The sequence below is a fragment of the Anastrepha obliqua genome, chromosome 5 (assembly GCF_027943255.1).
Source record: "Anastrepha obliqua isolate idAnaObli1 chromosome 5, idAnaObli1_1.0, whole genome shotgun sequence".
NCBI lineage: Eukaryota > Metazoa > Arthropoda > Insecta > Diptera > Tephritidae > Anastrepha > Anastrepha obliqua.
This window is the reverse complement of record NC_072896.1, coordinates 57278838-57300322: the sequence shown is the minus strand read 5'-3', so window position 1 is coordinate 57300322 and position 21485 is coordinate 57278838. Positions and strand designations below refer to the sequence as shown.

General features: G+C 37.4%; 1 protein-coding gene across 1 annotated transcript in view; it reads right to left on the bottom strand.

Annotated features, from left to right (window-relative positions):
- The window catches only part of LOC129249283 (MPN domain-containing protein CG4751), a 64492-nt gene that overhangs the window by 19927 nt on the left and 23080 nt on the right, over positions 1-21485 (bottom strand). The window contains exons 3-4 of the mRNA XM_054888998.1: positions 16450-16807; positions 2704-2791 (exon numbers count right to left, since the gene is read on the bottom strand). Of these exons, the coding sequence (XP_054744973.1) occupies positions 2704-2791; positions 16450-16807 (446 nt within the window). The remainder of the gene's footprint in view (positions 1-2703; positions 2792-16449; positions 16808-21485) is intronic.

Genomic DNA, 21485 nt, shown 5'->3' with positions numbered 1-21485 from the left:
AAAATTAGCTATATTTTGATCTATAACAGATCAATATACGTTATGGATGTATAAATATATCGAAATCATACCTGTTTATACCTGGCTGCGGAGAGGTGCGGCCAAGCCCGCAACGGCAACTACGGTTTTTTTAAGTCTTTACACCTATTGCAGTAAACCGAACGATATTTTATCTCAAAACTTGGTTAATTAAATTTTTCCCGCAAAATCAATTAACAATAATTTAATTAAAAATACTTTCGGCCACATTTCTACTGGCACCGTGGTGAATTTTTATTCTCCTAATCATAAATGTGGGTAAAAATGTGGATTTCAGCATGTACTTGATGACTACACCAAATCTGCAGCCGGATCTTAGACTATGGGACTCGAATGCTCGAAAAAAATGCCACGGTCAACAAGGAGCTCTCCATTGCCCAACTACACCACGTGAATGAGGCTATTCGACTGAAAAGACCTGTTCGACATAGTCAAACCATACTTAAATTTCACAAAACAAAAACAAAAAACTTCACTTCAACGAAGCAGAAAAAGTTTCCGTACACATGAAAAAAAGGATTACCCGCAGTATGCAGTAGCATATTCATAACGGTTTTATCTTAGTTTGTAATCGATTTTGCTATGACTACTTTCCTTAGGAGTTATTTTAAAGTTGTTGTGTACAAGAAATAGAGATGGCTCTCATAATTGATTATCTTATTGATTGATTGATAATTATTATTGTTTTTTGTATAGATAAAAGTCTTCGGTAAAAACGCTACGAACTTATTCCCCAACCTAATAGAAGTCCACGCAAGTGGGGAAAGTCACTGATTGCCATTCACTTCGGGGTGGCCAGAACGATTCTTCTACATATGGACCAAGCAGCTTACAACTTCCGGGCTTAGCCCGAGTATCCTCTGGGTAGCTACCGAACATCCATTCGAGAGCGAATTAATGTGAGAAGGCGAAGCAACCCAGGATAGTTGGTTGTGCGCTGGTTTTGGGCTGCGAAGAAAAGCTGACATCACTGTCATTCAAAAGATGCGATGGACGGGACAAGGTTAGGAAAACATAGGAGCTTTCGAAATCTACATACAACAGTTGCCATGGAAAGGAGAGCAAATTCGGAGGAAGAGAAGGACGAAACATCTGCTAACGGACAGAGACTGATCGACTCCGCCGGGGCTCGAATGGTGGTCTACAACACCAGATTCCAGCATAAGAAGATACACCAAGCTACGTGGCTGGCTCCTGATCGAAAAACACGAAACCAGATCGATCATGTTACGATAGATAGAAGACAGAGTGTTTTAGATGTGCGTACGATCCGAGGACCCAAAATCGACTCGGATCCTTGTTGCAGTAACACTGCGCACACACCTATGTGCAGCAAAAAAGGTATATCTAACTACGCAAAGAATGTTTGACACCAGAAAGCTGCAATCGCAACAGACAGCCAGAAGATTCACCACTCGACTCTCAGTCCTGCTCTCAGAGACTACTGCCCAACAATCCAGCGTGCGCGAGCAATGGAGCAACAGTTCTCGTTATTTCCGTACCGCCGCAGAAGAAGAAATCGGATATCGGGGAGCCCGAAAAAACAGTTGCAAAAAACATTATTTTTCAAATAATTGTAAATTTATTGTTAACCTTCATGAATTTATATTGATGTGCAGCCATAAACGGGCCCATAATATTTGGCTAAATTTGTTTACAAATTTTAGTCGAGCATAAACCACAGTCAGACTCGCCTTATTTGTTAAGCTCTTCATAACACTTTTTTACTCGTATTAGTTAAAAAAAACTTTTTTGCCTAGACACCAGACATAAACCCTACTCCAGCAGAATTACTTATGGAAAAACTGTAAAACTGTCCGCAACTTCTTCGAACAAACAAAAAAACATTTCGCAGTCAAAATTTCTAAAAGACGGTGAAACGTGAAATTTTCAATCTGATACCGCACATTATCGATTTTTTCTGCACAACAACGGATTTTGGCCGACCATTACGAAAATCGTCCTGCAACGAAGAGACGCCATAATTTATTTCGAAAAACCAGTACAACTCGGTTCTTGAAGTTCCTGTAACAACACAAATAACGCACCTATGACAAAACGTTCTAAATATGACCACCATCGAAAATGTCAAACTTTACGTTAACAATTTCACAAAGCGAATTTATTAAAGGTGATATCGGTAAATAAGCTGGTTTTTTTTTTTACTTTTGCATCCTCAAGAATACATACATTTATATCCATAAATTTATAATTTATTTATATAAGTAAATTACGCGTTCACTTGGGTTCAACTGACCACTTCCAGCAAATGTATGTGGTAACGTTTATTTATTCAGTAATTTGCCTTGCCTTGAATGTCAACCAAGTGAAAAGATTCTATCGCGATATACGAGTATGAAAAGACGTTGAAATCCTTTGTGGTTCGTTTTACAATGAACTCGCTTCTAAAGGGTAGTATGGTTGCTAAGCAGAGCATATTGAAGCGAACATGGTCAGGAGTTGCGGCTTGTAGCCACTCGCAGGGGAATGATTGTCAAATCCCGTTGACTTCAGAATAACTAACCAACCTCTGCGTAGAATTCATTTATTTATGGCAAATAATCATCCCAATAATATAATAATACTATGTGATATTTGGTAAAATACAAAATTTACATTTGGATAAAAAAAGTAATTTGATACACGCAAAAAATAATTACTTACTGCGAAAAATTTCTATTGATTACAGTATTGTATGGGCACAAAGTTCGTTTTATTAGTGGTAAAAGAAAATCTGCCTTTTTGTCAGCTTCTGCAAAACAAATAATAACAGTAATTATATTAATTATAATATTTGTATAAAAATACACTACATTAAATATGCTTTTATGCTGGATCACGGAGATTACTCTGTTAAGGCGAAAAGCAATCGACACTTTATATCAATATCGAAATTTTTAGAGGTATTTTTCTCTGTGCAGTTTTAACTCTACTTGCTGTTTTAAGAAAAGAGGCTACTATATCATTGGTAACACCGAGTGTGCATAATCGGATATTATAATAGAACTCCTCTTTTCGGTATAAGGGGTTAGGGGTAGTCAGAATTAAAAAAAAATGGATTTTTTTTCGCATTTTCTTAAAGTATAATATCTTAAAAATATTGTGTGAAAATTTGAAGTGAATCCGATAAATACTTTTCGAGTTATTCAACAATTAACATGGGCGCTCGGGCGCTCTGGAGCGTTCGCAAAACTTTAAATGCGTTTTTCTCAAAACTAGTTTTTTAAACTGATGATCACTGTAACTTAAAACCGCTTGGTAGATTTCAATAAAATTTATATATGTATATAAAATTTGATAAACATAAAAACAAAAAACTCGTGCCTGATCGAAGGATTTTTTTTTTCAAAAATTTCAAATTTTTTACACATAATTGTCGGTTTTTTCTCGAAAATCAGAGAAATATTCCGAGTGCACAACACCATGATAATCAAAGAAAACGAGTAGCGTGGCTCTCACTTTTGACTGACTTTGACGTGATTTTGGGGTTCGGCTCAAGTGGATAGCGCCATTCGGCCGCCTGTTGACAGGTTTGCATGTCAAACTCATATACCCACGACTTATCACCTGTTGTGATGCGCTGCATAAACTTTGGGTCCGAGTTCACTTGCTCAAGCATGTCTTCAGCTACCTTCTTCCGATGAATTTTTTGAGAGAAATTTAACTCTCTTGGAACGAGTCGAGCAGCTACGCGTCTCATGCCCAATTGATGGTATAAAATGTTGCGAATTGATTCGTGAGACGCGCTAAGGTCACGAGCTACCTCCCTCAAACTTAAGTGATGGTTTTCCAGTACCATTTCGACGTCTTCATACGTTGAAGACGTTAATGAGCGACCAGATCGGGGCAAATCTTCCACGACTTCTCGGCCTTCTGCAAAAGCCTTATACCACTCGTAGACTGGTGTTTTTGATAAAGCACATCGTCGTAGGCTTTCTGCAGCATTTTCAACGACTCGACACACGAAACCCCTTTCAAAACACAAAATTTAAGACAAATTCTTTGTTCGATATTTTTATCCATAGTGAAAATCGCAGAGCACATGTAACATGACTGATATACATATGTAATTAAATGCTAAAACCAAGCTAATTGACAGATCAATCGAGTAGCTTCCAAATAAATGGCAAGAATACTTTCTTCGAAAATTAATTAATTTACAGTTGCGTAAGTATGTACGATTAAACGTATTGAACCACTAAATATGTATCATATATAATACGTTTTTTTTATAATAACCGACCTTTTATAATATATATTTATAACTACCCGGCCTTTTTATAATAATTCTGAACTTCATCACAACACATAAACATATCATATAATTATTTATTTATTTAGTCTAAGAATTAACTTATACAATCTACAGACTACGAAAAGCCCAATCTAACTTAAATTAGATGCAATAATTTCAAAAACTAAAAAGCGGAATCCAAAAGATAAAAAAGCTGGATAAAAAAGTCAAGGAAAACAGTATGGCTAATTGCATTAAATTCACCAATAGATCGAGTGATAGGAAGGAGTATTATATGAATAATTACATAGTTCCCACGTGTTCCCCATATCGCTTCCTCGTGCCCAAAAATACCCAACAAGGGAAGACAGCTTACGTTTGTAACTACTAGAAGGTAAGAAATTCAAAACTTGGGTGGTCAGTCAAGAACTGGAGAGTCCTTGCCGAAGATTCGTGCTCAAACCACAGGTAGTTTAGTGGAAGAAGTTTAGGGGGGCATTGTGGGCCCTTGACGTGACGCCATCAAGACTTCAGAAAGAACAAAGCATTGAGGCGGCTGTTGAGAAACTCAACACTGCCTTAAATGAATGTTTTGAGTCAACCTGTCTAGTTCGACCTCTCCTTGACCGGGCTCCCGTTCCTTTGTGGAATCGAGAACTCCAGCTGTTGAGGCGTGTGTCGAGAAAACTTCTGAGTCGGGTCAAGACCAATCTTGCTGAGGACTGAGAGCGATACCGCCATCGCAAAGAGCTTCTTATAGGAAATTCTGCAGCAATATTAGATCTCGTGACACTATGAAAGTGGTTAGGATCCTGAAAAGGGATGGCATTTATCCTGCCATGTTGAAAGAAGGCATAGAGTCTGTGACGGCAGCCTTGAAGAAAATCTTTACTGCATGTCTGGCACTGGCTATATACCACACTTTTGGGGGATGGTGATGATCGCTTTCTTTCCTAAGGTTGGAATATAGTACATGACTACACCAGCCCCAAAAGCTTTAGACTATGACTTCTTTCATGCTGAAAAATCTCGAACGATTAGTGAAATAGCGTATACGTTAGAAGTCGCTGAAGGTTCACCCACTCTCTCCATTCCAGCATGCCTAATCGTGCATGCATGGAAAAACGTGCGAGTGGGCACTGCTATGGACATATTTTTGGGATTAGTAGGGGCGCTTGATAAGGCCACTTTTGACAGTATGTGCACCTCTGCAGTAGGCATGGCATAGACCGACTGCTAGTGAACTGGATTCATTCGATGCTAGCCCAAAGAATCAGTCGACGTTGCCTGTTTACTAACCGGCCCTTCGCTTATGAGCATCTGTATAAAAATGCAGAAAATTCTGGATATGTTTGACACTTGGTGCTGTGCTAATGGGCTATCAGCAAACCCAACCAAGACTGGTATTATCCTCTTTACCAGAAGGAAGAAGCTTGGTGGAGTCGTTCTGCCTAAGCTAAAAGGGATCACAATCCAGCTATACAAAAAGAAAGCAATTATCTTGGAGTAATCTTCGATAGTAAACTCCTTTACTCGCACTTTGAAAGAAAGAAATTCAAAGCACTGACAGCCTTCTGGCAGTGCAAAGATGTCTTTGGGAAAACATGGGGCCTTTCTTCTAGCAAGATCCTATCGATCTAGGCAGGTAAGATAAGACCTATTACACTGTGCGACAGTGATATAATAAAATGGTATAGGTGAAATTTCAAATACACCCCCAAAATCTCATTTTATGGCCAAAAAACCGTTTTTCAGTAGGTTGATGTGAACAATCACTCCTAACTTCGCCAATTTCCATCCGATTTCGAATTTGTTGTTTTAGTTCGAAAGAACAAAAACAAGCCTTTTTGACAGTGTGTTGACCATTTTTCTGAAATGGTAACTGACGAGACTGTAGACGGAAGTATTTGGATTTTTTTTATTTTTTCTCTATTTTTCCAACTTTGACATCATTTTTACGATATTATCCGATATTGAGGATGTTTTTTGGTACACTACTGTTATAGTAAATTTAATTTTGCGTAGAATGAGCTATATTTGACTGTAATTGAGTTTAAATTCATAGAGTTGTGTGAGTTTTAAGATTTTTTTTTGTTACTAATTTGGTATGTATGTAGTTATAACTGACGCTAAATCGGAACAAGGGCGTGTATTGATGCGTTATTATATGATAGATACATAATATTTATTGGAGTATATATGTGTACATAAGAGTACACTGTACTGCATACAACAGAACTGGTTAGAACTTTCGAAAATATCTAACATGTTATCACGCATTTCTTTTTCAATAGAAATATGAAAAAGCTCGCAAGTGTACCTAAGTTCACACTGTACATTGAAGTTTGTTATTATAATATAACCTTATTAAAACGTCAAAGTTGTATTGTTTTGCTTCAGCTTGTGAAAAATAAATGTGCGATAATCGCAATAAGTTTTGTTTCATATGTAGTTTGTTGGTGGATCAAAAGCATCGTTTGAAGTTACAGAATAATAAAGCTCTGGTTGATGGCTACAACCATTTCTTTAAGCTTACATATACTACTTCTCATCGCTGGTATGAACCGGAATTTGCTTGTACTGAGTGTTCATTGAAATTCAAGAGATATAAATCAAAACGTTGCCAGAAAAGTCAAATTTCCTTATATTCTCCGATGATATGGCATCATCAGCCTTATCATAAACCAGATGACTGTTATTTTTGTAAAACGGACGTAAACGGTCATCATTATAAAACTCGAAAGCACATAGCGGGCATACTTATGCTGATGTTGCAGCTGCTAAGAAACCCGTAGTCTTGGACGATATGATTGACTCAACTGCAGGTCATGAATTGAAGAAAGTTCAACTCATTGCTGATGATGATCAAACTGATAACAATGAACGTGATAAAGAAGAGTACTTTCCGTCTGATTCTAAGTCTTCACATTCTTCACACATTGTGTCAAATTCAGATTTTCAGGATCTTTCTCGTGATTTACTTCTATCGGAAAGGCAATCTGAAACGCTCGCTTCTCGATTTAAACAATGGAATTTAGTTGATGACGACTTCAGAATTACGCATTTCCGGAAAGATGATGATCGAATTTCTTACAGAGAAGTATTCAAAACTGATGAAGAGAATGGCAAACTTGTTTATTGCTCGAATGTAAGAGAATTATTCTACCTCTTGGACTTTTATCACGAATCAAATGAGTGGCGACTTTTCATTGATGGATGCATGAGTAAGTATATATATATATATAATTGGCGCGTACACCCTTTTTGGGTGTTTGGCCGAGCTCCTCCTCCTATTTGTGGTGTGTGTCTTGATGTTGTTCCACAAATGGAGGGACCTACAGTTTAAGCCGACTCCGAATGCAGATATTTTTATGAGGAGCTTTTTCACGGCAGAAATACACTTGGAGGTTTGCCATTGCCTGCCAAAGAACGACCGCTATTAGAAAAATCTTTTTCTTAATTTTGGTGTTTCACCGAGATTCGAACCGACGTTCTCACTGTAATTCCGAATGGTAGTCACGCACCAACCCATTTGGCTACGGCGGCCGCCATGCATGAGTAAGTGCTCTCCCAATATTCCTCACTTGCATCTTGAAATTAAAATTTGTATGATAACGGGTGATCAATTAAGAGGAGTTTTTTTCATCTGCGTTTTTTTTACAGATCGCGCGCGAGTTGTGGCAAACTGTCATCGTGGATTTGTTGAACAGCGTTTGGCATTTCATCATGGAAAGACTCACACCGCAACAACGTCTACAAATTGTTCAACTGTATTATGAAAATCAGCGTTCTGTGACAAATGTTTTTCGTGCGCTTAGACCGCATTATGGTCAACATAATCGGCCTGCCTTAAACACTATTCGACATACCATCAACAAATTTGAATCCGAATATTCATTGGAGGATAATTCTCGACCGAATAGACCACGTCCAGCAAGAAGCATTGAGAATATAGCGGCAGTAGCAGAGAGTGTACGTGAAAACCGCGATGAATCGATTCGGCACCGTTCTCAGCAACTTGGACTGTCGTATGGAACAACTTGGTCAATTTTACGGAAGGATCTTCATTTAAAAGCATACAAAATACAGCTCGTACAAGAACTAAAGCCAAATGACCTTCCTGCACGTCACCGTTTTGCTGATTGGGCTCTTGAAAAGATTGAAGAAGATCCGCTGTTTTCGAGCAAAATTTTGTTCAGCGATGAGGCGCATTTCTGGCTCAATGGTTACGTCAATAAGCAAAATTGCCGTATTTGGGATGAAGAGCAACCAGAACAGGTTCAAGAGCTACCTTTACACCCAGAGAAAACAACGGTCTGGGGCTGGTGGAATCATCGGTCCATATTTTTTCAAAAATGATGATGGCGCAACGTAACTGTGAATGGTGCTCGCTACCGTACCATCATATCGGACTTTTTGCTACCTGAAATTGAATCTAATGATCTCTACGACATTTGGTTTCAACAAGACGGAGCCACTTGCCATACAGCTCGTGAAACAATGACTTTATTGAGAAGTCATTTCGGAGAGCAGCTGATTTCACGTTTAGGACCTGTGAGTTGGCCACCAAGATCTTGTGATATCACACCTTTGGACTTTTTTCTTTGGGGATTCGTGAAGTCCAAGGTCTATGCTGATAAACCAGCTACGATTGAAGCTCTGGAAGCCAACATTACGCGTGTTATTCACGACATACCAGTCGAAATGCTCGAACGAGTGATTGAAAATTGGACCTTCAGAATGGACCACCTTAAGCGTAGTTGCGGCCAACATTTGAATGAAGTCATATTCAAAAAGTAAGTGTCAAAGAATGTCCTTTCAAATGATAAATAAAGGTTTTGAACATAATTTACATTTTTTTTTTTTTTAACTATTGAAAAAAGCACCTCATGATTGATCACCCGTTATCTATAGTATTATTTTAAAACATGGCGCTTATTCTGACTAAACTACAATATGTACAGATATGAAATATATATCGAAAGAAAGGTTTTGATTAGCATATTTCCGGAAAATTATAAAAATTAAAATTGGTTAATTTGTTCATGAAATATTTGCGTGTAAAGTTATCAAAATTTTCGTATTGATAACAGCGATGCCTATGCAAAGCAGGATGACACACAAATATACGCATATATATATGAGTACGTTTGCTTTGTTTAGCTCTCTTTCTAATGAGCACAGCATTGTATACATTTGGATTCTCAATAATTGTTTTGTTTTGTTCTCTTTACTAATAAATAGGTATTCATGAACATAGTCCCAACGGGTGCTGCGAATTTTTTTCAAAATTTTGTTGTGATGGCAATAATTGGTATGAATTGACAATTGACTTGAAATTTGTCAATTCACTTAAAACAGCGGTAACAGTGCAAATTAGAAAGAGTTTTGGACAGACGCAAAATAGAATTTATTTGCAGAAAAAAGTACATTCATATTTAATTTTAAAATATGCCTAGAGGACGACCAAGAAGAGTTCTTAGAAGAGTTCCTACTTTAAGTGGAGGAATAGAGCATGTAAGTAAGTGATAAATGTTTGAAACGTCACGTATTGGATATGATTGGTTGAAGCATCCACTTTTATTTTCGTTCATATATGGGACAATTGAACTACAATATATAAACGTATGTACATATGTATGTATTTAAAAATTTTGTGTGCGTTTGATCCTTTTTGCAAAACTCAAAATTTTAAATAGTTTTAAAAAATGAGGAGAGAGAGGCAAATTAGTTAGTAATTATTTGATACTATTTCAAAGGTAAACTGTATTTGGGCTATTCTCAGACAAATTTTATAGTAATAGGCGATGCCCAACGCCATTTAAAAGAACACTATTACCCATTAAATCAACGAACTTTTTGACACAGATATACATTTTACAGTGTTTTGTTTTTTTCTTTGTATTGTATTCTATGTGTGTACATGTATATTTTTATGTATGCAGACATTATCAAATCATATATGAATATGAACTTTGAAATTTTTTTTTACCATTCTTCCTAAAATTTTTTAAAACGTAAAGATCTGTGAAAAAAAATTTTTTTTTTTGTTTTGCAAATCCAAGAAATTTTACGAATGACAAAAAAAAAATTGTTGGTGAATGGCACACGACTTATCATAAAACAAATGCATCCGAATTGTTTGCAAGCGGACGTGTTATGCGGAGAGGCTCAGGGAAGGCGATTTCTATTGCCTCGTATAAATTTGCAGCCAAGCGAAACCACACTTCCTTTTACGTTCAAGCGCCGCCAATTTCCCATTAAAATAGCCTTCGCCATAAAAGGCCCAGGGGCAAACATTATCAAGGGTGGGGATTCATTTAAAGGAGGATTGCTTTGCTCACGGCCAACTTTATGTTGCGTTAAGCCGGGTTAGATCCTGGGAAAATATACGAATTCAAATGGGCAATAACGAAAACTTGACGTTGAATGTAGTTTATAATGAAGTAATTTAAAAACAAAACTTACTGATTTAACTGAAAAAAATTTTAAAAATGTTATATGCATAAGTTCTTACATATTACATGCGAATAAAAATATACACTTTTCTAATCATCATAACTTTTAATATATAAAAGTGTCACATATGCTGTTTACTTTCCGTGGGAAAAAAGCCCACCCGATTTTCGGGGGTTACATACTAGTTATTATTATTCTAGGTTTCAAAGTTGTGTTATTACACAACGAAAATATATTACCATCAGTTCCATTAGCATACGCAATTGACTTAATGGAAACATATGAAAATTTGGAAAAAATACTTCGCCTTATCAATTACAGTGCATATAAATGGCAAATAGTAAATGACCTAAAAATATTGACAATTTTGTTCGGTATGCACGGTGGATACACCAAGTACCCTTGCTATCTTTGTGAGTGGGATAGCCGTGCCCCGAATCGCTATGCAAAAACTAAATGGCCAACACGTCAACTTTAGAAAATTGGTCAAAAAAATGTTTTGAACGTTCCACTTGTCCGACCAGAAAATGTTATCTTGCCACCACTGCACCTGAAACTTGGGTATCAGTTTTTGAAAAAACTAAAAGTCGATGGCGAAGCGTTCCGTCACCTGAAAGAAGTTGCATTCCCTAAAGTCAGCGATGCAAATCTAAAAGGAGGTAACACATTATTCTCATATTTGTTAATAGTAGTTTACAGTTTATTACAATTTTAGGGATCCTTGTCGGGCCTCAGATTCGAAAACTCATGCGAGATGAGAAATTTACGAGTAAGCTCAGTGCAGTGGAAAGACGGGCATGGGAAAGTTTGAAATAATTGTGTGAGAAGTTCCTTAGAAATAAAAAGAGCTCTGATTATGTTGAAGTCGTCAAAGAGTTTTTAAGTGCGTACGAAAAAATGGAATGCAATATGCCCATCACTGCACTCAAATTTGAATTTTTTCCCGGAAAACCTGGGCCAGATGAGCGATGAACAGGGTGAACGATTTCACCAGGAGATAGGAGTCATCGAAAAACGTTTGCAAGGGAAGAACTCCATCAACATGCTTGCTGATTATTGCTGGTCCTTGAAACGTAAAACAAGTGATGACTCTTACAAACGGAGCAGGTCTAGCAAGCATTTTTGAAATCAAGATTAGTTTTTCCCGACACCTTTTAAAATTTTAAACCTGTACTGTTTCGTACTGTTCTATTCCGGTTAAGTAATGTTATGTCCTTTTTTTCTGTTTTACAATATGCTGTACTGTACTATAGTGTACCGTACTATACTGTACCCTGCCATTATAATCTCCAATAAGCCGTTTCCAATGCATTTTTTAGTTTGGAACCAGTTCCGTTGGGTACTGCACCATACCATACCGTACAGTGCTGCACTGTACTGTATATCTATACTCCAATAAATATGATGTGTTTATACTGACACTTGTTATCATTTACATGCTTCGAAGCGCGCCCTTATTCCCATTTAGCTCAGCTATACGTACATACAAAATTAGTAAGAAAAATAAAATCTTAAAACTCACACAACTCTATGAATTTTAATTCAATTACAGTCAAATATAGCTCATTCTACGCAAAATTAAATTTACTATAACAGTAGTGTACCAAAAAACATCCTCAATATCGGATAATATCGTAAAAATGATGTCAAAGTTGAAAAAATAGAGAAAAAATAAAAAAAATCCAAATACTTCCGTCTATAGCCTCGTCAGTTACCATTTCAGAAAAATGGTCAACACACTGTCAAAAAGGCTTGTTTTTGTTCTTTCGAACTAAAACAACAAATTCGAAATCGGATGGAAATTGGCGAAGTTAGGAGTGATTGTTCACATCAACCTACTGAAAAACGGTTTTTTGGCCATAAAATGAGATTTTGGGGGTGTATTCGAACTTTCACCTATACCATTTGTTTTAGTTTTTCTACACCCACGAGTTGTGCTAGGTCTCCATAAAAGTATATTTAATTTTTTTTTGTTTTTTTGTCACACAGTGTTATCTATGCATCAGTTATTTGGATGAGTAGACTCGCTCTCATGGGAGTCAAGAGGACCTTATCGAGACTAAAATGCACTGTGGTCAGCTGTTGCACCAGAGCATTTCCGACTACTTCAGGTGCGGCATTAGATGCTCTGGTTAGTCTACCAACACTTGAAATTTTTATCCAAGGAGAGACCTTGAAGATCCTCTGCAGGCTGAAACACAGTGGGAATTGGCCCTGTCCGGCATTGGACAACAAAGAAGATCCTTTCCATGCCCCTTGACTCCATGTCATCAGGAGTCGTACTGGAAAAGAGATACAGTGTGGTGCTGCCAGAGGCTTAATTGTTGTCAAACTCTGAAAATCAAAATTGCTGCCCGGCAAACACTGTTTTAGCATTTTCACGGATGGACAAAACTACACTTTGCTCTTGGAATGTACGCATCTGTGTTCCAAGCGGAGATGTATGCTATTCAAGAAGCAATGAACTTTGTTGGGGAAAACAAATGGAGAGGCAGACCTGTATGTGTCTGCAGGGACAGCAAAACTGCGCTCATGGCTTAAACAGCCCTCAACCACTTTAAGGGTAGTTGAGTACTGTAAATCCAGGCTGAACTATGTCGTTAAACATAGTACCCTGATGCCAACATGGGTCCCGGAACACATGAGTATCGCGAATAACGAGATATCTGTCTCTTCAACTAGGATGGGCACTGAGGCCAAGTTCTTTGACCACCGTGGCTCCTTGACACCACAAAGTCTACTCAGATTTCTTCGGGGGTCGGGTAGATTTAAAGAAAATCTAAAAGGTAACCCGGATAGTACAATGGACTTAATGTTGTCTGAGTGCTGTACTTATTATTTTGTCCCGACAAAAAAAAACCCCATTTAACGGAGGTAAGTTATAAAGAGGATATTGAGGAACTTTAAACCTGATTCGATCCAACAAATACAAGCAATCAACTAAAAGGCTTAGGATAGACCAACGATTTTCAAGAGATTTACGATTTATGAGTGAAAGTCGACAAGAATGTGACGGTATGGGTCCACTGAAATTTAAAAAACGAATTAAATAAACATTTTTTTAACCAGTTCAATCCTATTGGTTGCAAGCTGATTGGCCGGTCTTCATATAAAAACGGTATATTCATATTGTGGCTTAATAAATGAGGTAAAGAGAAGTTTTTAAGCTGTGCTTGTGAATGCAATGGAAAATGTTAATACTTTAAAATGAGAAAACTGTTCCACTTTTTCCAAAATACCTAATGGATAGAAAACGTGCTGCCATTGGTTTTAATGACTGATATTGAGTGCGGTTACATGACAGTTCGAAGACAGATGTAAATGCCGTATCTATGAGGAAATGAACGGGCATAAGAACGTTAAAATTATTTGGATTCTCTGAAAGAGAGCATAATAGAGAATTAAATGTTGCTCCAATTTTACATACAATTTCAAATGTTCGCAAGTTACCTAAGAACACATTATGAATTTCCATACAATACAAAAATAATTGTTAGTTGTTTCCTCTAAACATTTATTTAACCGTTAAAGATACACGTTATCGGGTACTCGGCAGCAGAATCTGCCCTTACGGGGGCTGCGTTAAATTTATTCGTATATCTCCAACTCAATCTCAGTTTTTTTTTTTCGTAAACAGACAGGCGTAATGACCCCGGTTACATCAGCCAATCAGCTGATTATTTCAAATTCTCTGAGAGCCGATTAGCGGTCTGACCTTGGCCACACCTCTGAAATCTTTTTACCATGGTTACAAGTGGGTTCGGGCGGCCTGCTGTTTTTGAGGTATTTTTTCGTATTTCTCTTTACTTTTAATTTCTTCGATAAATTTTCCATGATCTTGAGGACTGCAGAACTCCATCTATAAGAACTCAACAATTTTTATTTTTCTACAATAACTTTTTGGAAAAAAGTCGAATACAAACTGCTAAAAGTTGACATTCATTTATCAGTCAATTGATAATGGTTGGAATGTGAATTTTGGAAAAAAAGTATGGCTTAATAAAAATTATGTTTTCAGTAAAATTTAAGTAGATTTAGTCTCGCTTGCTGAAGCGAAGAGGCTCAATAGCAACAAATTATATATTGGGAGGTTGAATTAGTTTTAAAGGTTTTTTTCGAAGATTTGGGGCTTTATTGTGAAAAAACGGTACAAAATATTTTATTCGAAGTATTGGCCATCGCTAGCTACAACTTTCGCCCATCTTTCGGGCAATTTCCGGATGCCGTTTCTCCAAAATTCTGGCCGCTGCTTGGCTATCCATGACTCAACCCATATTTTGGTAGCCTCGTACGAGGAGAACCGCTGGTCCGCCAAATCGAGACTCATATGCCGGAATAAATGATAATCGGAGGAAGCTATGTCTGGACTATACGGCGGGTGGGGTAACACTTCCCAGCCAAGCGTTCCAAGGTATTTTTTGACAGGTTGAGCAACATGCGGCCGAGCGTTGTCATGTTGCAAAATTACCTTGTCGTGCCTTTTTACCGTTTCCGGCCATTTTTCTTTCAATGCCCGGCTTAACGGTAACGGTAACGATCCCCCGTGATTGTTTCGCCCGGTTGGAGCAGCTCAAAATATACGACACCGACCCGATCCCACCAAATGCAGAGCATGATTTTCTTGTCGTGAATATTCCGCTTGGCCGTCGACGTTGATGCGTGGCCGGGCAAACCCCATGATTTTTTGCGTTTTGGGTTATCGTAGTGGATCCATTTTTCGTCGTCAGTCACCACCCGATGCAAAAAACCATTCCGATTTTGTCGCTCGATCAGCAATTCGCACGTAAAAAATCGCCGTTCGACGTCGCGCAGCTTCAACTCGTACGGGACCCAATGTCCTTGCTTTTGGATCATTCCCATCGCTTTTAGACGCTTGCAAACGGTTGGTTTATCAACGCCCAATGATTCAGCAAGCTCTTCTTGGGTTTGGCACGAGTCCTCGTTTACCAATTCCCCCAATTCCGCGTCCTCGAACTTTTTGGGCTGGCCAAGACGCTCCTTGTCTTCGGTGTGAAAATCACCACTTTTGAATCGTCGAAACCAGTACTCACATGTTGAAATCGACGGAGTATGGTCTGGGTAGGCCTCCTGCAGCAATTCACGGGCTTGGGCTGTATTTTTTTTTCAAATTGAAGCAGAAAAGCAAAGCTTCCCGCAAATTGCGTTTCGACGGCACGAAAGTTGACATACTCGGAGCACGAAAACACTGCGTTGTTTATACTTCAGCGAAATGACAGATACTGATAAACAAAGCCTAGGGATGAGGCTTTGTCATGAATATATATTCAGTATTGCCAACGCGATAAAGTGATAAATAGCGCCATCTGTGTGTCACCTTTAAAACTAATTCAACCTCCCAATATTTTTCCATTCCTCGATCACTATGGACCCCTTGTGAATATTGATTATTCACTAAGATGAAGTCAAACCTCAAGTGTATAGTGGCGTACAGGAGATCAAGAAAGCTGCTACCGGGGTGCTGAACGGGATTAATTCAGAGGATTCAACGTACTTTCAATTGCGGGAACAACATTAGAATCTTTATGTAGTGTTAATCTACTTGTGTTTAATTCAACTAAAAGTTAAAGACAACACAGTAGAGCAAAATTGACAAGCTTCCATTTCTATTGAAAGCATCATATTGAAAGCAATCTATCAGCATCAAGCTTAATAAAATTTTTACTTTTATAGCACAATTGGAAAATAATAAAACTCACCTGAGTCCAAATCGTCCACGCTGCTTTCTTTTTGTAACGCGCACTTTCTCAGCCATGAGTTTTTATAAGCATCTAACTTTTTTCCTTTATATTTTACAGATGCCCAACCACAGCCACTTTTCTTTTCGGGATTAATAATGCGTTTGCAATGCACTGCCCAAGCACTTGGTGTGAGGAAAACAGTTTCTGTTTCTTGTGACTTAATCTTGCCATCCGGCATTAAATCTCCAACAAACTTTTGTCCCAAGTAATCTATTGTCATTAGTGATCTTCCTGGCTGCAAAACATTTGCGCTCATTAATGTTTGTAACGTAACTGTACGAGTGGTGCCATTTACTCCTTCGTTATTTTCTTTGGCCTATTGAGAGTGAAATTTTTTTATGATTAAGGTTTTAAATTGGCATTTTTGTGTTACAATAAAACGTATGGAAAAGAAATTTCAAGAAATATAATAATATCTTTAAATAAGTTAATCAGTGTTTTAGTAAATCATGAAGCGTGAAAACCAAGGTTAGTAAATAGCCACCGTTTTTCTGTAAATGCCCTTAGTTGCATTTTATACCGTTGTGACACTTTTAAAAAGTAATATAAACAAGTAAGAAAATGCTAAATTCGGTCCGGGCAGCAATTTGTATGTATAATATATACTCGCGCACATTTTAATAAAATTTAATTTGAGCTGTAATCAAACATACTCATAAACAATAAAAGTTATATCTTCTAACATCAGACGGACGGACGGAAATTTATTATTTACATGTAAAAAGTATAGACGAACTCCTGCACATGCAGAATGAGTGGCATATAAGGATTATTTAGTGATCTGCAACAGAGACCGGGAGACAATAAAGGACTTTCCGTAAATCCAAAAAAGGCAATCTTCGTACCATTCACCACTGGGGAGACATACTAGACGGAGAGTCCAGAATAGACACAGGCCAACAATTTACCGTTCTTTCCAGAAGACCAACAAATAGATGTCTGCTTCAATTGGAATCTAAACTGATTCTAATTAAAATTTCCCAGACAAGTTTTATTAGCGACATTTTCTTTTCTTTAAATGTTCTTTGATTCATTAACAATTCTTTATATACTAGGTTAAGGAATAAGTTCATAGCGTTTTTATATATTCTTTAACTTTACAACGATTTATTTGCTGTTTGACAAAGAGTCAGTATTAATTCTGCTCTACAAAATTATGTTAATTGTATTCTTGAGTTATTTAATTTTTTACTCGTTTTGAGGCTTAGAAATGGAATAACCATGAGGCAAAAATAAACATTTTCGACATCTGATCTTCTTTACTTTTCATCGAGATCAAATGCTCGAAAAGAACAGCCACGGTCAACAAGGAGCTCTAAATTGCTCAGCTACATCGCGTGAATGAGGCTATTCGACTGAAAAGACCTGTTCGACATAGTCAAACCATACTCCTTGACGACAACACCATGTCCCATGTTGCACAAGTCGTCAAAGCCACACTCTTAGAGCTCGTATGGGAGGTCCTTCGGCATCCGCCGTATTCTCTGGACCTTGCACCGACCGATTGCCATCTTTTCCGCTACCTGTCAAACCATATGAAGGGCGTTACCTTCGATAACAAAGAGATCCAAAAACTGGCTCAACAACTTCTCTGGTAGGCTGAGGCGATTTTTGGCGGAATGGCATTAACAAATTGGTCGACAGATGGGAAGCAAATAGCAACGGCGAATATAATATATAATTAATTAACTTATTGACATAATTATTATTTTTTGTTTAAATAAAAGTCTGCGGTAAAAACGCTACGAATTTATTCCGCAACCCATTATATATTTAACTAGCGCTTACACCCGTTTTGGGTGATTGGCCAAGCTCCTTCTCTTATTTGTGGCGTGTGTCTTGATGTTGTTCCACAAATAAGAGGGGCCTACAGTTTTAAGCCGACTCCGAATGGCAGATATATTTTGAGCAGCTTTTTCTTGACAGAAATATACTCGGAGATTTGCCATTGCCTGTCGAGGGGCGACCACTATTAAAAAAAACTAGTTCTGTTTTTCTGTGCTTCAGCGAGATTCGAAACAACGTACTCCGAATTCCGAATGGTAATCACGCACCAACCCATTCGGCTACGGCGGTCGCCGGCTTTTGAATTTCAGCACAACGAAATCTTTATAAATATGTATATAAGTGATAAACGCTAATGATGCTGGCCGAGATGGAAAACGTCTAAAATTCCATCATAGAGTTCGGTGACTTGCATGATTGCGATTTCGTGTAAGAATAAAGACGGCGTCCCGGTGGCTGACATATGGTTTTGAATACTACTACCGCCGACGAGAAGATACCACACACCTAATGGCTAATGACCAAATTGAACTCCTTTACTCGACTATGAAGAAAAATGTACAACATTATCTCGTATATATAGAACAAAGACACCGCATAGCAGACCGGTTACTTGCTGAGCCATTCAACGGAAACTTCTTCGTCGTCTCCGTTGAATGGCTTGAATTCGGTACGCCTGCAGAACTAATATGTCTGTTTTTACCCTTTTACTTTTAAGATGGCGCAAAATTAATCACCCTATCGGAAGATTTATAATTTTTGCAAATAGCTTCGTACATCAATCATATTTGTCACTTGTGAACTAGATAGTTGCAGTATACAAAAAGAGAGCAACGGAGCGCGTAAAGAATGCGTAAATCAAAATAAAGATTCCCATAACTCGAAATCATTTTTTATTTAGTAAAAAAGTTATTCAAAAGGAAAATTGGAGTATTAATTTGGTATGATAGGTTCAGTAGCTCTATGTTAAAAACATTTAAACCCTCTGAGTCCCCAATAGATGGGCCTTTTTTGTTTACTTTGCCAGAAAGAGCTAAAAGCCATAACAAAGGGATAGAACGGGTTAAAACTTATCACAAAATTATTTATCATAAATTTGTATCATACTATCTCTCTCTTACTACACCAAAGCTCAAAATTCAACTTGAAATTCTGTGAAAAGTGGAAATAGTTGAGATAATTCCCTACCTGTGTCAACTCTTGCGTGGCTTCCCTCCACGCAATTGTATATAAATATTTGTATATCTCACTAGACTCTCTACAAAGGTTTAATCAATTTTCACTAATAACAATATCTTTGGACCGATGCGCTGGCCAAAGTTACTGCCCACGTTATCTGGTCCCTGGACACATTGCTGGAATTTCGCATCGCGGACGAGTTGGCTAGGAGGGGAACTGACCTTAAGGGGTAACACCACTCTACACGCGTAAAATAAACACGATTTTTAAAGAATTTTTTTGTATAGAAAGAAAGGGAAAACAATCACTCTGATTTGGGAAGTTATTACTTATATACTAAAATACAAAACTACAAAGTTTGATAGAAAAATTTTTCAAAATGGCGGTATTGGAGACATTTTTGTAATGTGGTTTCTCTTGAAGGAGCTCCGCGGCACGCAGCACAGACGATGCAAATTTTAATCTGGAACAAAGAAACATTTTTTTTCTTAATCTAGATAAGAATAGCTAGAGAAACACGTAGGGGATTTAAAAAATATTTATTTTTGTGGAATTAGCAAGCATTTGAAGAAAAAAACTCTTTTTTGGACTAAAAAAACGGCTCTTAAATAATTATAACAATCGTTTAAATTAATCTATCGAAAATCCCCTACGCTCTTCTCTTAAGAAGGTTATTATACAGACGTAGTGAAAAACCTGATTAAAAATATTTAAAATTGTTTGAGTTATGCTGCGTGCCAATTTCAGAAAACGTGTTTTGAGAAAAACGCGTTTAAAGTTTGGAAATTTGGAGAAATCGTTAGGTAGCAGTCACTAACGCTTGGTTAAAAACTTAAAATATTTATGAAATAAACTTCGGTAACGTATAAAACTTTTTGTTCTGTATTTTAAAAGGTTCAAAGAATTTTTTAAGCTTATAAAAAAAAAAATCAATTTTTTGAAATTTCTACAGTGGTGTTACCCCTTAAATCAGTCAATTCTGCCCAGTATGTGGGTATCCCTTTATCCTAAAGCAAGTTCTCGATTAGGACGGGGTCTACTTGTAAGGTAACTAGACAAGACTAGCGTAGAAGTAATGAGCACAAAACTAGGTCAATCATCAATTTAGACCGGCCGTCCATTATTACACCGGTTGGCTTCATCACCGGCCATTGCTTAATGAGAGCACATGGGAAACTTATGACTTCTGTCGAATCTACAAAAACGATGCAAAGATGGAGAGCGTCGAACACTTCTTCCGCCATTACCCCGCTCTAGCCAGAACGCGTTATCGCCGTCTAACTCTTACTTCTGCGACGTGAGCGTATTGGCAGCCTTTGCATTTTGTGACAAATCCTTTGAAGCTTTGCGATACGGTCATTCCACCAATACCTCACCATATTCTTCTCCGTGGGAAGACGCATGCGCGGTGTATGCAACGCGCCAATATCGTTATTATTATTATTAATATATTAAATATTATTTAATTATTATATATATTAAGGGGTTATACATACTATATACCTTGTGTTGGACTAAAAAATCAAAAAAAGTTTTATGGCATATTCTAAAAGTACATCATCTTAAAAATATAAATTCAAAAAATCATAAAAATCGGAGCACAAGAACGAAAGTTACAGACTGTTTAAGCGCGCGACCTTTTTTGGAACGAGAAGTGCACGCAAAACTTTAGACGCGATTATCTCGAAGTCATGTTTTTTGAAAATTACGGTCGCGGTGATCATTATTTATCAAAAACTACAATATTTGACCGATTTTTTTTTTTAATTATTCGAAGTTACAACCTCGTGAGTCTGAACGGTTCAATTTTTATAAATATTTGCATAATTCGCTGGAATTAATTTTTTTTTTAATTTTTCAACCCATCAAAAATCGTTGTTTTTTTTGGTAAAAAGCGGTTTTCATATCGAGAAAATTTTTTTGGGTAAATAAACCATTCGGATTCACTAAAAACATTTTTCTACAATAATCTTTTAATTTTTTTGATTTCAGTTGAGCTGCTTATGCGCTACCGTGATCACCGCCAGCCT